An 18,670-nucleotide genomic window follows, 5' to 3' on the forward strand; every position below is an offset into this window, starting at 1 on the left:
TCTTACTATGTACATGTACATCCATCCAACAGAACCACGCCTGTTTCGTTCACCAATATATACTCAACACTTACATGGTGAATGCATGCAGGTAACACTTATCCCGGATAAAAGTCTGTTAAGCAGTGGTATGATTCTAACATGGGTGGCAAAAGCATACGGAATGAAACTTAAGTGGATGTGCAGAATAGAAGCTGAGCTGAGCAGAAAACCATATATGGAAGGCTGCATTACAAACAGAGAAGAAACCACACAGAGATGAAATTTCCCAGCCAACAGCTTAGGCAGCCTCCATACAACCCTCAAACTGCTACGTCACTGAGTTTCTCCATCTTGCCCAGAGAAGGAAGTTCTGTTATCAACCAGGGCTCAGTGACGGGTTCTAAGAGGAAATTGTCTACTGTGATTTTGGATAAATACTCAGTGTGGATTGATCTTTCATTATTCAAGGAGTAAGTGGATAAAAATGAGGACCTTTAAGAAGATTTTACACTTTAAAATTTGGAAAACTCAATCAAAGAGGAAGAGGAAACAGGCATTTGACAAAATTTTACTTCAGGAAATATTTAAATTTTAAGCATCTACTTCTCTTGAATTTTTCAGTCATATTGAACTTAAAGGTATTCTAAGGCATCGTGAATAAAATTTAAGGGGAATAACAAACTAGGAAAAGTGTTAATAGCAATAATGATATTGAAAGCATATGAATTCATTTTTAACATATAAATAGCTTTTACAGACTTACGAAAAATACCCACCAATTATTTTAAAAGCTGGTAAATATTAATACATGAATGGGTAATTCAAAAAAGAAATACTGTTAAAAATAAGCAAAAAATCTTCACATTAGTAATAAAAATATTAGATTTAAAATAAGATTCTATTTTCTTACCTAGAAAATTGACAAAAAGAGGCTGATGGTATTTAGGAATGGCATAATGAAGAAATGGAAACCATATACACTTGTTGGAATTGGAAATTTGACTAATTCAGAAGGTAGATTGGTAGTAGGTTTCAGAAACCTTGAAATATACCTGCCTGTTGACCTTGTAATTTCATTTATAGAAATTTATCGTAATGAAGTAAGTGAAAATATGTACAAAGATTTAATTGTAAGGATGTTTATGGCAGTGACGTTTATATTAATGAAAATAGAATGAAACACATTAAATACAAAAGAGTGGCATGTCCATACAGTGGAACGTGACACAGCCATTTGAGATGATGTTCTGGAAGTGAATTTTTAGAGAAGGATGATAGTTGTGATGTATTAAGTGAAAAAGCAACATATATAAGAATATGACCCAGTTTTGTATTAAGTAAAGCATATTCTATCATGCTGGCTACTCACTTGTAAGTAGAAATCAGAATTCACTTTCTTACGTATTCTCCCTTCTCCTTAGACTACATAAGCAACAGTAAAATAGATTCCTCTCTCTGTTCCCCCTCCTTCCCTCCCTCACTCTCCTTTCCTCTGCCCCTCACCCCCTTTCGCCCTTTCTTCCTTTCCTCTCTTTTTCTTTCCTTTTCTCGCCCTCACTTCTCTCTCTCTCTCTCTCTCTCTCTCTCTCTCTCTCTCTCTCTCTCTCTCTTTTTCTCTCTTTCTTTTTTTTATGTAGCTAGATGTTTTAATTGGAAAAAGAAATACATGTATTGGGTGAATGTACATATATTGAAATAGCACACACTCACTATAAAGTAAGCCTTCAATTCCAAACCCCTAGTTTTTCAGGGAAACCGCTATTAAAAATTTCTTGAGTATCCTTCCAGACATGTTACGTAATTATATATGCATAGTGTATTATTTACTTGCCATTTTCTTTTAACAACAGGTCTTTGTTAAAGAAAAGAGTGAATGCAATGTTAGATACATCACATTAAAATCAAGAACAAGACAGTGTTTAATATTTTTTCTGGGGATTTTAACAAGTGTAACCAAGTAGGAAAAAGGAATAAAGTAAAAATAATGGACTGGAGACAAAATTATAATTCATTACAGATCATATGATTGCTTTCCTGGGGGGGGGAAGGTGGTCAATTAAAAAACCATTTGAATAATAAAAGAGTTGAGTAAATTGGTCAGTTAAAAATTAAAATATGTTTTTGAACATCAGGGATATTGGATCGAAACTACAGAAAGGTATGTCTTAGTAAAGTAACGGTGACTGTAGACCTGTCTTAGCAAAGCCTAACAAGTCCTTGAAAGAACTAAACTACCCACAAGTTATTTAACCGTCTGTCAAAAGAAAATTGAAAAGGCTTTAACAGAAGAAAGTAAAATTCAGATATTCAGCAACATATTTTCATACTGTTCAGAATCCCATAAAAAGTACTACTTATGCAAAGAAGCAGGAGAATGTAATCCATAACGAGGAGAAAAAAAACTGTCAATAGAAACATATACAGAAATAATAGTGATGATGGAGATAGCAGTAAAGGACTTTAAAGTAGCTATTACAAGTATGCCCAAGAATTTAAAGGGAAATGTGAACATAATGAGAAGAGAGATTTTTAGAAGGACGAAATGGAACTTCTAGTCTGAGAAAGACATGGAATAAACTTGACAAGCTTACCGGCAGATTTGATGCCGCATCAGAAAAGATCAGTGAGCTTGAACACAGCAATAGAAACCATCCAAACTGAAGCACAGAGAGAAAAATAAAAGGAACATAGCCAGTGACGTGTGGGACAAATATCAAACGTTTAACTTACATATAGTGGAGTGCTTTGGGGGAGGGGTAGGAGGCGTGGCCGAAAAACTACTTGAAGAAGTAATGGCCAAAAATTGCCCAAATTTAATGACCAACTATAAACCCACAAGTGCCAGACACCTGATGAAACCCAAAGAAGATAGACATAAAGAAACATAATGAATGGCTGAAAAATCAATGAAAATGAAAAAAAAAAGTCTTAAAAACAGCCAGAGGAAAAAAAAGATATTATACACAAAGAACAAGGTTGGAAGTACTGCTTGCTTCACGTCTGCAGCCTGCGCCAGGAGACAATGGACAGCATCTTGAAAGTGCTGAAAGAAAAAAGTCAATCTAGAATTCCGTAACCACTGAAACTAGTTTTTCAAAACTGAAGGTGAAATTGACATCTTTAGACAAATAAAAAGCTTAGAGAATTTATTGCCAGCAGTCCTCTATTATTAGAAATGTTAAAGAAACTTTGTAATGACAGTAGACAGAAAGGCAAATCCACATTAGCAATGAAGAGTGGCTGAAAGAGTAAATAAGGGAGTACATGTAAAAGCCGGAATTGAAAAGTCGTAGCATTTGCATGAAATTATGAGCTGCTTGGTTTTTGGCAGCTCATCGCATTTTTACAGTTATAGAAGTTCTTTAGTCCTCATCAGTATTATATCTTGTTGTTAGGGATTTTCTTATTTTTCTGAGTTGTTAGACGAGATTTTTTAAAGGGAAAAGTAGTAAACTGTTGGACTTCCTAGGGACTTTACGTTTATACTTGGCTGTGCTGTAATTCGCTGGCCATGCTGACACCTAGGTAATCTTTCTAAGTGGTGAGCTTTAGTCCTTGAATCTTAGGTTGCATCCCTCAAAAGCCTCCATGACTTTCCATCATACGTAGAATAAACTTTTTTACTTTTACGATGCCTCACAGAATCCTTGCACAGTCTGGATTGTACCCAGCTCTCCAACCTCATCCCCTCTCATTTGTTTTCGCTTCCTGAGCTCCAGCCACACCGGCCCCCTTCCTTTTCCTCGTTTGCTGTCTCCTTTGCTAGGAATTTCTTCTTCCAGCTCATTCATCACTTGCTGCTTCTTATCATTCAGGTCTCAGCTCAAATTGTGTCATTTCAAAACGCTTTCTCTGAACGTTGTACATAAAGAGCCTTTCTGTTAACTCACCTTTTCCTTAGTGCCCACTATTCTATTTCGCTGTGTAATTTTGTTCATAACAATATTTGCTATTTATTATGGGAGCAGGAATGTTATGTATCAGGTTCACTGCTGTATCTCCTGGAGCCTCATAGGCACTTACTGTTTGGAAATGAATGACTGTCTTACGTAGTTACTTACTAATACATATCCACGTTTCTTCCTTGATTCTCACTTCTAGCTACAAAAAAAAATCTGTTAGTGGTACCATATTTTCAAAGACAGCATACAAATAGCACCAAGCAATTAAAGAACTTTAAGCCAGGTAGAGTGATATGTGCTGATACCTGTTTTCTCAACTCTAACTAAAATATGTCATATTGAATTGGCAGTATACAAGTGGATATAAAATGACAGAAAGACTTAAATTTTTACTTCCTCCTCCAAGTAGAAAAGACCCTGGAGAATGGTTTAGAGTTCTTGTGGGAATAACCCATAAACTCCGCTACTTGAGTAATTAATCTAGATTTCCAGTTCCAGCCATGGAATAGCTTATATCATACTAACCCGACATACCATACTAACCATACATACGATCAAAAATAATCGTAAAAGCTTGACAAAATGGTTTGAGGGCTGGAGAGCAACTAAGTCATGTAGGACTTGCTAAGAGAAGGTCATCTCCATATAAACATTGGCTTTTTCTCTGAGGACAATTTCCAAGTCGTGATGCAGGGCAGTAGAGGCCAAGCCACAGTGGTGGTCGCTTGGGGCAGAGGAGACTGTGGTTGGGTGGTGGAGCTGCCAAATGGCTGAGACCTGAGGGACAAACTCTCAAGACAGGAAGAAATTACAGAGGAAAAACCCCCAAATTTATGTACAAATATTCCTTAAGTTTCACACACATGGAGCAAGACTCAAGGAAACCCAACAGAAAATGGCAGTTGGAGGCTAAAGGGCTAAGGAGAAAATTTAACAGCCACACAGTACTGGGGACACAAAGGTTAGTGTTGAAGGCTAGCAGGATGGAGGTAGGTCCCTTGGTAAACACCTCAAGCTTTCAGCTGAGGTCTCAGGGCTACTCCCTAACAATAGAGGGAATAAGCTATCCTTAACAAAGGCTAAAACCAAGGTAACTGGCCTGTACTCACCCTCTGTTTCAGAAGAAACTTACCTTTCTTAGAAAGATGATAACGTCCAAAGCGTCTACACTTTTACACTTTTTCTGGCTTCTAGTAAAAAAATTATAAGGCAGGCTAAAAAAATAGCAGGAAGATATCCTAGAAATACATCTGAACAAAAAATTGTATGTAAGATTATTCACTGTAAAAGTCTTCATAATAGCAAAGTACCAGAAATATGCTGAAGGACCACAAATGGAGGATTAATCAAATTATATTTATTTCTACATTGTGGTAGTTTTCACAGGTACTATCAGCACTTGGGAATGGAGAATTCTTATTGTAGAATATTGTAGAATATTGTCCTGACCATTACAGGATATGTTACATGTTTGTCCCCAGCACAGTAAACACAAGTTGTATCTTCAAGGTTTGGGACAACTCGGAATGCTCTCACACATTTTCATATGCCTCTGGGGTAGGGCATTCCAATTGCAAATCATTAATATCATGGAATTTTGTGCAGCTGTAAAAAAAATGAGAAAGTTATTTGTGAACTGATAGGGAAAGACCACTGAGGTACATCTTAAGAGTAAAATGCAAGTTACAGAGCAGTAAGTATACTTTGCTATATAGTTTTGTTTAAGACAGGAGGAAAATAATATATATTTGGATTGCTTATATATGCATAAAAAATTCTGTCCTGATACATGAGAAGCTACTGAAAGTGATTATCTGTGGGACCTGGTGACATGAAGAGAGATGAGATTTCTGGAGTGAAACATATTTACTGTATACTTTTCTATATTGTTTCAATTTTTGAAAGGTGGTTATGTTAACTATTCAAGAATATTTTTTAAATAATAAAATACAATTTTAGATATAAATTGTGTTAGATACAATAATCTCTAAGAGATTTATTTAAAGTTTATGTATTCATTAAAAAAATGTTTTGGTCTTTTTCCAATTCTGTCTCCTGTTACCTGTGCTGTCGTTCAGTGGAGTGGGGCGAAACTGGGGCTGGGCATCGGCAGGTAGCAGCATTCTGGCTGAATTCGGCACGTTACATATGGAGTTTGTCCACCTCAGCTACTTGACAGGGGACCCGGTTTACTACAAAAAGGTTAGTGTTCTTGTCTCCTTTTCTTTGTTATAAAAAAGTCCTTTAAGATTTACCAAAAGACTTGATTAATGCTTAGAAAATGTTTGCCTTTCTCGAACTATGTTTATCCGACTCTGGCCTTCGTTCTCTTTTTAAATTATCGAAAGAAATGTCCTTTCTATTTAGAACGTATTTCAAATATTTACTGTTATTTGAGAAGTTGTAACTACTAGTAGGCTTTTAAAAAATGTCATTGCCATCTCTGTTCAGCATTGTGCTGAAATTCCTAGCCAGCATGGTAGGGCAAGAAAAACAAAATGAAGAAAAGGTTCAAGAATTGAACTAAATTAAAAAGGAAGAAAGAAAACAGTGATTAATCACAAATTACATGACTTTCTACCTAAAATATTAAGACAGTCTACACTAAAATTATTAGAAATAAAAGCTGAATATATTTTTTGAATAAAAGATCAATATAGATATTAAAAATAATTTCTCTGCACCAGCTGCAACAGGCAAGGAAGTATCACTTTACAAAAATGTACATTATGTGCTAGGAACAATAGTGTAAGTTTTCTACAAATAAATCTAACGAAAGGTAAACAAAGTTCAAAGCTGTTGAGTAACATTGAAGAGGACCTTAATGGAGAGGTATGTCATGTGCATGTATAGTTCAACAACATCATAAGAATTTCCGTCATCTCCACATTGATCTGTAGCATCAATTCAATGCCAATCAAAACACCAATGGCTTTTTTCTTTGTATTGTTCTTTGATTTTGAGAGATGATCATATGTCATCATAAATGAGCCATTTGAAAAACAGAGCTTTTCTTGACCACCGCACACACCCAGAAAAAAGCAGGGGAGGTGGAGTAGGTTTTGAGTGAGGATAAAACACAAAGCCTAGATTAGTATAAAGCCATGATCACGTTAATTTTTATTAATTGCATTCTGAATTTTATTTTGTATAGGTCATGCACATTCGGAAACTACTTCAGAAAATGGATCGTCCAAATGGTCTTTATCCAAATTATTTGAACCCCAGAACGGGTCGCTGGGGTCAGTGTAAGTATTTCTAGTACAGCTGATGCTTTGTTAAAAGATGATGTCTGAAAACGTTCGCTTGATGTAGTGAAAAGTACACTGCACGGAGAGTGAGAAGCCCCCATTAGTGCCTAACCCTGTGATCTCCTAGTGCTGTTACCTTCAGCAAGTTTCTGCTCTCGTAGCTTGTTTTTCTACTTGTCAAATGGAAACATTAACAGCCTGCCTCACAAGAGTATTTTATTTCATGTATGTATAAGTTATTTGTTAAAATATAATGTGGCATTTGCAAAGGCTTATACTTTAAGCCCCTGTTTATGAGACGTATCTTCTTGTAAGTAAGGGCATTGCTCGTGGTAGGTATTTACGAAAGGCGTATGAAGAACAAATGAGTATCTTAAATGATTAGAAAAGAGGACGATTGCTCTTGGACAAGCTCTGTCCAGTCATTCATTTTATAAGAAGGTATCAGTGTCTGTTACTTACCAGGCTCGGTGCCAAGTTCTTGGATAAAACTGGAGATGGGGAAGGACTTAGTCTGAATTCAGGGAGCTCTCAGGCCAGCAGGGCAGGCAGGCAGACACGCGTAGAAGTAGTAGGAATATAATGTGATAAGTATTACAGTAGAGGAATGTACGAACTGTTAGGTGAGACGGTGGCAGAAGGGACTCCCTATGTAGGAAGAGAAAGTATTTTGTTTGGGGAGGGGGTGGTTTTTCTTATTGTAGCTTTAGATTTGATCTTTGAAGGAATTAATTTTTTAAAAATAAATATGTGGAACTTAACAGAATTTTAATAAATTAGGGGTTATCAGTGGTACCCTCTCTTGAAAGATAGGAAACCTAAAACAAATAGAAGTTGCGACTTTCCCCCTAGTGTACCATGTTTGAATTACTTTTGAGACTAATCACATCACACTGAAGTAGTAAAATAACAGGGAGAAGTAACAATCGCTTTATTTTATGTGTGGGAAACACTGTTGAACCTGTCAATAGGAAATTATGCTGGTATTTGCTACTAAGAGTAGGAAAACATTTGTCACAGAATTGTCTTTGGGGCTCCTATCAAGGAAATTGTTCTTTATTTTGTGAAAGGAAAGCAGACTGGTCAATGCAGGTACGTCTTTCATGGATCTGAGTCTAAATCTCAGGCTTTTGGCTTCTCTTATGTGCTGTTCTTTTTCTCCTGAAATTCTTTACAAGTGGCTCATCTTCTAGGTCAGCTTCCTAGACTGAGTGAAAATGATACTTTCTGAAAACACAAAACCATGGGAGCAGCATTTCTAAAATATAAAAATATACTTTTCTTATTTTAGCTACGGATGACTGGTTGGATGTCTGCTCAGTAATTTGGGTGAATTTTTTTCCCCTTTTTATATTAAGTTTTATATTAAGATTTGGGAATATTCTGACATTAGGGGGGGATTATGTTCATTCCTTCCTTATGTCATAAACCAGTATATATTCTATATGGTATAACTAAAAAAAAGAAGAAAAAAAGAAACCATAAAAGTACGAAAAATTGGCTGATTATCATCAGGAAAGCCTTTTCTGAGCATGTCACATGAAGCAGAAACCGTAAAGAAGAAGGTATCAGTTTTTACATATTTAAATGTTAATCTCCTACAGTTCATAACAAAAGGCAAGTAGCAAGCTAAGCAAATTTATTTGGACATATTTGGAAAACAAAGCTTTTATATCCTCTCGATATCCAGAACTCTTACAAGATCACAAGGAAAAGATGATTACCCCAATAGGAAAATAGACTGAGAAAAGTCATGAAGAAACAAAACAGAAATGGGCCAATAAACAGATGTTCACATTTAACCCTCAAAGTGGCGTGTACATGGGGCCAGTGTAATGTGACAACCCTCTTTGTGTACAGACTGATGCTACTATAGTAGAATTTAGAGACCATGTTTGCTACTATGTTTGTAGCATCTCCACAGACCAGAGAGCTTTCTTTGTCCCTCTCTTTTTCCACTTCGCCACCTCCCTAGTCAAATCCATGTGGCTTTTAAACAGAAGACATTATTCTTTATCAAATTGATAAAGGAAATGAACACATCCCTGTACACCGTGCTTCAAAAGTGTGGAAATTCGTGTGCCTGCTGAACTAGTGACTTATTTCTAGGTCTTATTCTAAAGAAAGTTGCAGAGCTGTAGGTATATAAAGTTTGCTTACAATAATTTTGGAGTTGTTTATAATTGGGATAATTTGGAAACATTCTAAAGCAGTCCTGTCTAGAACTTTCTATGATGAGGAAAATGTTCTGTATCTGTGCTAATACGGCAATCACTAATTATATGTGGTTATTGAGCACTGGAAACATTGCTAGTACAGTTGGGCATTTTAAATTTTATTTACTGTTAATTTAAATAGCCACTGTGACTAGTGCCTAGTGCATTAGACGGTGCAGTTTTTAAACCTATGAAAGATTTGGTTAAGTAAGTTCCAGTCCCTCCAGATGTGGTATATTATGCAGCCTTAAAAGTTACGTTATAGAATACTTGACATACTCGTAGGTGAATGTGACATATCTAGAAATTAGAAAGAGAGAGAAAATAGACACTATAAAAATAGAATCCAAAGTGTTATCTGTGTTTTTTTATGAATGTTTATTTTTCTTTTATTTTTTAATTACTTTTATTAATCTAAATTTGATAATGAACATCTATTACTTTTGAAATAAGGTTAAAAACATTTTTAAAGAAAGAAAGAAGATGCCATCTTCTATACCAAAATCTTAGAATACTGAAAAAAATCAGTCACTGCTTGAGAATTGCCAGCCTTTGAAATGAGCAGCAATATAGCATTGATGGCATTTTAATTATTAAAAATATAACTCTTTCTCTTCATCAAATGCTATGAAAACTGGATAGCCACATGAAAAAGCATGAAATTGGGCCCTCACCTTATATAAAAATTAACTCAAAACGCATCAAGGACCCTACGTTTAAGATCCAAAACTATAAAACTCTTAGAAGAAAACAGGGACAAATCTTCATGACCTTGGATTTGGCAATGGTTTCTTCAATAGCAGAGACAACAATAGAAACAATAGATAAATTGAATTTCATTAAAACTAAAAATTTTGTGCATCAAAGGACTCTATCGTAAGAGTAAAAGACAGTTTACAGAATGAGAGAAAACATTTGCAAATCACTTATCTGATAAGGTTTTAATATCCAGACTATATAAAGAACTAGAATTCAACAACAGAAAGACAACACCCAATTAAAAAACGTGAGAGCAGGACTTGAATAGCCATTTTTTCGAAGGAGATACACAAATGGAATTAAACACGTGAAAAAGATGCTCAACATCATTAGTTATCAGGGAAATGCTAATCAAAAGCACAGTGAGATGCCACTTCACACCCACTAGGATCTCTGCATTCAAAAAGATAGAAAATAAGTCTTGGCAAGGATGTGGAGAATTTGGAACCCTGCACACTGCTGGTGGGAACGTAAAGTGGTGCAGCCACTGTGAGAAAGAGTCCGATGTTTCCTCAAAGAGTTAAACATGCAATTCTATGTGTTTCAGCAATTCAAGTCCTAGGTATATACCCAAAAGATCTGAGAACGGGCCGAAAAAGATACTGGTACGCTAGTGTTCACAGCAGCATTATTCACAGTAGCCAAAAGGTGGAAACAGCCAAAGTGTCCTTGAGGTGAACAGATAAACAAAATTGGTCTATCCACACAATGGAATATTATTCAGCCATGAAAAGAATGAAATTCTAATACATGTTACAACACAGATGGACCTTGAGAACATTTTTCGAAATTTAAAAAAAAGCCAGTAAAAAAAGGAGAGAGACTGTATGATGGCATTTACACTAAATATCTAGAGTATTCAGATTCATAGAGACAGAAAGTGGATTAGAGGTTACTAGGGGCTGGGGTGAGGGGAATGGAGAGTTATTGCTTAATAGGTACAGAGTTTCTATTTGCAGTGATGAAAAGTTCGGAAATAGTGGTGATGATTGTACAGCATTGTGAAGTAATTAACGCCACTAAATGGTACACTTAAAAAAATGGTTAAAATGGCAACTTTCATGTTATGTATACCACAATAAACGATTGCAATAAAAATAATTATTTCATTCTTCCTTGTTTGTTCCCCACAAAATAAAATTCAGATTATTTCTTTAGAATGTATTCACTCTTACCAGTTATTAATTTTGTGAATGTTGTAGAAATCTAGTCACTGGTTATTTTGGCAGAGGGTCTTCAAAATCCTGGGGGAGATGCCCTGATATCCCCTTAGCAGCTGCAGTTCCTGCTACATTGTCCAATTTGTTCCTTTTAATGTTTTTGTGTATTTTATACCAGCTTCTGAAAAGTATATCAAATTCCATTATTATCTTTGAGCAGTATACATCTGTCATATCTATAAATAGTCTGCAAAACAAATAGTGAATTGAACTGAAATTTAACAATTCAGCTTTGGCTAACTATTATAATTAGAGTAATGATAACGTCTGTGACATGCAGATAGCAATCACAGAGAATAATTACTTGTAATTACCTTCAGGAAAAGTACTTGGCAGCAGATACAAAAGAATATAGTAAGGAACCTAGATTTAAAGGCATATCATTAGTATTTTTTTTCTTTTTTCTTTTTTTTTACTTTATTTTTTCACTAGTTTTCTAAGTACAATGCTTAGCCTGTGCCATTTAATGACTAAAGTGAAGGAAATATAAAAATTGGTCATGACTGAGTCGTTAAATTGTATACTACTAAATTAAAAATTGTGGGAAAAACCAAGAATGGGTAGAATGTTTGGAGTTAGGAGACTAATTCTGACTTTCCTGCTTAATAATTTAGGTAAGTTATTGAACATCTCTATGCCTTTGTTTCTTCATCTGTTCTAATTGTACTTATTTAATAGGCTGATCATGTGAGTTATGTTTATGAAATGATGTATTTGAAAATGCCTCATAAACTATAATACCCGATATAAATACTAGTTTTTATTCTAGAATTTTCTATAAGAACACTTCAAGAAATAGCTTGTGTTAGAAACCTGCCATTAACTTCATGACATGCTGAGATAGATTATATGAATCATTGATATTTAGTAGTGCTTTATAATGTGTAATCGATTTCCGAATATCAGAAGTACCTTGGAGTGACATGGTTCATTGAACTTGACACCTTACCAGGCATGATTCAGTGGTTTGAGTAAGAAAGTCAGACTACTGAGGGATACATTCCGTAGTTACCATGGGTCTCAGGCTCCTGCTGTGGATTCATCTATAGAGCATATGTGTTTAATCTCCCACTGGAGCAACTGTCTGGAAGAGCTGGAAAGAACCTGTCGGGTGGCACTGGAACTACATCCTACAACCTGAGTGACATTCAACTAAATCTGTAAACTCTGGCAGTGATTCACAGACCTGAAAAACATTTTCCCTAAACCATGCCTGACTGTTGTTTTTCTCTGCTTTTTGCCCTGTTATTTCACCTTTAATTCTCTTAAATCTTCTTCACCTTGTTTTCTTTTCTGCTCATTTGTTCTTTCCTTAAATCTATAGCATGTCCAGAATTATATGTATGAGGCCAAAAATTTAAAACGCCCTCTATGTTATTTGAATGACTCTTACTTGTATATGCGTCATGCCCCCGAGAACCATTTGTGTCCTTTAATTACCCCATGCATTCTCTCTGAGTGAACTCCATTTTATGTATTGATAACTCCCAAACGCATACCGCCAACTTAGCACGCTCTCTGGATTTCCACATGCCTGATCACCTGTTTGTCATATCCACTTAGGTATCCAACTAGCACCTCAAATTCATCCCGCCCAAAAGTCGTCCCCCTCCCCCTTTAAGCCACTTCCCCCACTCCAGTATCCCAGTGTCATTGATGGGCACCATTGGTCACCCATTTGCCCAGCCAGAAATCCAGACATCACCTGTGAGTGTTCTTTCTTCACTCTTTCAGTAAACACCTGATAGTTGTCATGCTAAAAGATGGGGGTAGAGTCAAGAAATATTATTAGATTATTTTACGATGTGAATAATAAGCCCTTAAATGCTAAGAGGTAGATTCAGCTGAAGGGTAGAAGTTGAAGACAGACCAAGACGAGAGGATTCCTGAGAAGGAAGTGTCATGTTTAGGGGCCAGAGTAGATGAGGTATGCAGAGTAGAGAAGAAGCATTTCTTTAACAAGCAGAGGGGAACAGATCAAATGATAGGTAGGGGTGCAAAGTTGAAAGATATTTTTGCTTTTTGTTTTCCTTCCTGCCCAACTAATGGTCTGTGTTTTTCCTGTGAGTTCGGAGGCCTGCTGTCTGCTGAGCTTGAGGAAGAAGGTAGAGGAAGAAGAGATTTCAAATATCTGCTTTAGAGAATGGCAAAGAGCACACATCAAGGAGTGATGGGAAAGTTGAAAGCAATGTTGCAGTCCTCATGGATGGTGAAAATTGTGAACTGGCGATAATAGTAGAGCAGGCTGACATCTGGGCTGGGCTTTTACGGGTTGGGTGCAACAGCCAAACAGTGGCGCGAGGATCCGGAAGGTTTGGGCAGGATTGCTTGCTGCTTCCTCTTCTGTCCAGCCTCGACGGCCTGGGATCCAAACCAATGTGAGAAGACTCGCATACCTGTACCCTTCTGTTTGATCTGTCCTAGAAATCCCCAAACTATCACCCAGTCACCTACCTTTCCCCTTCATGTACAGGTTCAGTTGGGCATTGCTGATGAAAATGATCCGTGGTGCAATTTAAAGTCACTATTTATAACTTACAATTGCCAATTCCAACTGGATGGCCAGTGCCCCTGACAATTCTTTAACTTGGAACACTTTCCTGTTCTTTACTCTCCTTAAGTCTTGTTTATAAACCTCCTGTCAATTCCCAGCTCTGTTTTGCTCATCATGTTCAGTTTCCTGGGCAGTTTTAGTTTAGGTATGTCTTTAGTAAAAAGTATTTATGTAGATTTAAACATTTTTTTCATTACATTCACGTGTGAGAGTCTCAGTATTTTAAAAACTGAGTTAAAAGGAGCGATTTTGATGTTGCTGATAGCTTTGGACTAATTCCAAATGTATTTTTGTTTTCTTGCTTTTTTAAAAGCAGCTTCATTAGGGTATAATTGACCTACAGTGAAACAGGACATGTTTAAAGGGCACAACTTCATGTAAAATAATTAAAAAATAAAGTGTACAACTTAATGAGTTTTTAAGTAAGTAGCCCATCACCACAATGAAAATAATGAACATATCTGTCACCCTAAAAGGTTTCCTCATACTCTTTATGAATCTTTTTTCCCCTTTTCACTCCTTCCGCAAACGACTGACCTTTCTGTCATTCAATAAGTTTGCATTTTCTAGAACTTCATATAACTAGAATCCTTTCTATGTACTCTGTTTTTGTCTGGCTTCTTTCACTCTGCATAATTATTGTGAGATTTGTCCATGTTGTGTATATCAGTATTTCTGAGTAGAATTCCACTTTGTGGAATACAACGGTTCATTTATCCATTCCCCTGTTGATGGACACTTGGGTTATCTCCAGTTTGGGGCTATTATAAATAACGTGCTATGAAGATTCATGGTCAAGCCTTTGTGTGGACATAGGTTCTCATTTCTCTTGAGTAAATACCTAGGAGCTTAATGTTTGTATCACGTGGTAGATGTGTATGTTTAACATTTTTAAAAACTGCCAAACTTTTCCAAAGTGAATGGTCCTTTTTACATTCCCATTGATAGTGTTCGTCCACATACTAAGCAACTCTTGATATGGTTAGTCTTTTAATTTTAGCCATTTTAGTAGGTGTGTAGTGATAATTTGCTGTGGCTTTAATTAGCACTTTCCAAATGACTAATGATGTTGAATATGTTTTCATGTGCTATTTGCCATCCACTTACTTTCTTTGGTGAGTTGTCTGATCAGACCTCTTTCCAATTGCCCGTTGTTTTTAAAAAAGTGGTTTTCTTAATTTCTGGGTTTTGAGAGTTTGGTACATATTCTAGATACAAGTCCTTTATCAGATATATTTTTGACAAATATTTTCTCCCAGTCTTTGAATTGTCTTTTCATTTTCCTAACAGTATCAAAGAGAAAAAGATTGCAATTAGGAAGGCCATTTAATTAATTTGTTTTATGAATTGTTCTTTGGTGTCATATCTAAGAAGTACCATGTTTCCCCAAAAATAAGACCGGGTCTTATGTTAATTTTTGCTCCAAAAGACACATTAGGGCTTATGTTCAGGGGACGTCATCCTGAAAAATCATGCTAGGGCTTATTTTCTGGTTAGGTCTTATTTTCGGGGAAACACAGTGTTTGCCTAACCCAGTCACAGAGATTTCCGCTTATGTTTTCTTCTGAAAGCATTATAGATACAGGTTTTATATTTAGGCCTGTGATGTACTTTGCGTTGACTTTTGTATAGAAATCAAAGGTTGTTGTTATTGTGGCTTTGCATGTGGACATCTAATTATTCCAGCACCATTTATTAAAAAGGCTATTCTTTCTCCACTGCGTTTTTTTCCATCTTGTCAAAAATCAATTGTCTGTATAGGTATGAGTTTAATTTTGGATTCTATTCTGTTCTGTTGATCTGTTTACTTATTATTATTCCAGTACCATGCCATTTTCATTAATGCGGTTTTATTACAGGTCTTGAAATCAAGTAGTGTTAGCCATCCAAATTTGTTCTTTCTCAAAATTGCCTTGGCTGTTGAGGTCCTTTGTATTTCCATATTAATGTTAGAATGACCTTGTCAATTTTCATAGCAAAGTGTGAGGATTTTGGCTGGGATGGCATTGAAATCTACAGATCAATTTGGGGAGAATGGACATCTTAAACTATCCTAACACTGACACTGCTGATATCTTCTATCCATACACAAATTATACCCATCTCTACATTCATTTGGCTGTTTTTTATATTTTCTCTCAAAAATATTCTGTGTACAGGTCTTTCACAGGGTTCTCCAGATTTATCTATAAATATTTCATATTTTTGATGCTATTAAACATGGTATTTTTAATTTCAGTTTTTGATATTTTGTGGATAATATGTACAAGTGAAATTGATTTTAGTATATTGATCTTGTATCTGCAACTTGCTAACCTCACATTTTTAGTTCTCGTAGCTCTTTTGTAAATGCCACCAAATTTTCTACATAGACGACAGTATTAATTCTTAAGACAGTTTTACTTTTTCATTTCCAACATGAATGTCATTTATTTAAATGCATTTTAATCAATTTCTTTTTTGGCCTAATTGCACTTGCTGGAACCTTCAGTCCAAAGTTGAAGAAAAGGGATGAAAGTGAGCAGCGGTGTCTTGTATTCTTGATCTTAGGGAGAAAGTGCTTAGTCTTGCACTATGAAGTATGAGACCAGCGGTAGATTTTCTTGTTACAAACCCTTGGGGAGGTCGAAGGAGTTCCTTTTTCCCGGTTTGCTGAGAGTTTTTATCAGGAATAGAAGTCAAATTTTGTCAAATGCTTTTTTTGCATTTATATTCTTTTTTGGTTTGTTAACAGAGTGAATTACATCCATTGACTTTCAAATGTTAAACTTGCACTGATTTCCTAGGATAAATCACCCTTATTCATGATGCATTTATCCTTTTACAATTTCTTGGGTTTTTGTTTGTTTGTGTCTAGTTTTAATATCATTGCAATGCTGGCCTTAGAGTGAGTTGTGAATCACCTCTCCTCTTCAGTTTTTTAAATAAAAGTTTGTGCAGAATTGATATTATTTCTCCCTTAAATGGTTGCCATACTTTCCCAATAAAACCATCTGGGCCTGGAGTTTCCTTTTGCGAAGGTTTTTAACTACAGTTTCACTGACAGATAAAAAGTGGTTCAGATTATCTGTTTCCTCTTGAGTGAGTTTTTGTCATTTCTGTCTTTCAGAGAATTTATCCATTTCATCTGATTTTTCTAATTTATTGACATAAAGTTGTTCATAATATTCTATTATTCCTTTAACATCAGTATACTTTGTCTCATTGATTTTTGTCCTGATCTTTATTACTTAACTTCTTTTACCTATTTGGTGTTTAATTTGCTCTTTTTCTAGTTGATTAAGGTTGAAATGAAGTCATTGATTTGAAAAGAAAAGCTCTTCTTGTTTTGAAAAGATTTTGTGCTATTAATTTCCTCCCAAGTACTGATTTAATGGCATCCCATAAATTCTGATATGTTGTGTTTTTATTTTCCTGTGAATTTACAGTTACCAAACTTGGAAAATTTTTGGCCATTAGTTCTTCAAATAATTTTTCTGTCATGCCTCTCTTTCAGAGTCCAGTTATCTCTGTGTTAGGCTCCTTAGCTCACTGATGCTTTTTACTTTCTGTTTTATTAAATTCTTTTTTTTCTCTCTGTTTCATCTTGAATAATTTCTATTGCAATGTTGTCAAGTTCATTAATCTTTTCTTATGTATTGTCTAATCTGCTGTCAATCTCTTCCAGTGTATTTTTATCTCTAACACTGTACCTTTCATCGTTTGAAGTTCAGTTGGATCTTTTTGTATCTTCTTTGTCACTACTTACCTTTTAATCGATATTTTAGAGTGTATGCTTTCTACTTACGAAAAATGTTTGCTGTAATGTAATATGCTGTATTATACCGACAACAGTCTCAAACATTGTGTTTACCACATCTCTTGATCGCGTCCTTTTCTCTTATGCTTGATTTAATCTCATGTTGTTTTGTACATGAGATTGTAGTTTGTAGCCGAGGAGCAAGAGGCCATATACCATGCAGCGTAGACGTGCAGGAGGCTGTCCCATCTAGGTTCGTGTAAGTGCACTCTTATGTTTGCACAATGACACAAATCACCTAGTAATGCATTTCTCAGAATATATACCCATCGTTAAGAGGTACATGACTCTATAACAAACCACTTTAGAACTTAGTGGCTTACAGCAATTTATTATTTCTCCAAAGTCTACAGATTGGCTGAGAGGTTCTGCTGATCTTACCTGGATTTGCTCACGTGTTGGCAGTTAGCTGACAAATTGGCTGGAGGCTGGCTGATCCAGCATGGGCCCTTTTGGGTAGAGTCAGCCCTCTCCTTGTGGTCTTCTCACCATTTTTTAGGCTATGCCATGCTTCTTTTCATGACAGGAACAGAGTCCCATGAAAAGAAGTGAGGTCTATAAGGCCTCCTGAGGCTTAGATTTGACAGTGGAACACTGCTACTTTTTATCACATTTGGTTACACAAAGCAAGATACAAGGCCAGTCCACTTTAAAGGGATGGGAATTGTTTCATATTCTTTTTCAGTCAGTTTCTTAGATGTTGATGTTCTTAGTATTCCTACTTCTTATCCTTTCCATAGTTGCCTCGCCAACCTCATCTCTTCTTACAGGGTGAACTATGTCCTAAATATTGGCGATATCCGAATTAGCGATTGGCAAGTTATGGCAGACTAACCTGTGGCCTGTTTTAGTAAGGCCTTTTTTTGTGGCCTATGAGCTAAAAATGGTTCTTAAGTTTTTAGAGGGCTGTTTAAATAATCATTAGCAGCAGCAACAACAACAAAAGAGAAGAACATGTAACAGAGATTATGTTATCTGGCCCTTTAG

The 18,670-nt window shown here is 35.9% G+C and overlaps 1 protein-coding gene across 2 annotated transcripts in view; it reads left to right on the forward strand.

The window, feature by feature from the left end:
• MAN1A2 (mannosidase alpha class 1A member 2) overlaps positions 1-18,670 on the forward strand; it is a 111,553-nt gene that overhangs the window by 61,908 nt on the left and 30,975 nt on the right. For both annotated transcript variants that reach the window (XM_019730603.3, XM_088799519.1), the window contains exons 7-8: positions 5,963-6,086; positions 7,039-7,132. In XM_019730603.3, the coding sequence (XP_019586162.3) occupies positions 5,963-6,086; positions 7,039-7,132 (218 nt within the window). The remainder of the gene's footprint in view (positions 1-5,962; positions 6,087-7,038; positions 7,133-18,670) is intronic.

Source organism: Rhinolophus sinicus, chromosome 7 (genome assembly GCF_057876585.1).
Source record: "Rhinolophus sinicus isolate RSI-liver-muscle chromosome 7, RSI-T2T, whole genome shotgun sequence".
NCBI classification, from domain to species: domain Eukaryota; kingdom Metazoa; phylum Chordata; class Mammalia; order Chiroptera; family Rhinolophidae; genus Rhinolophus; species Rhinolophus sinicus.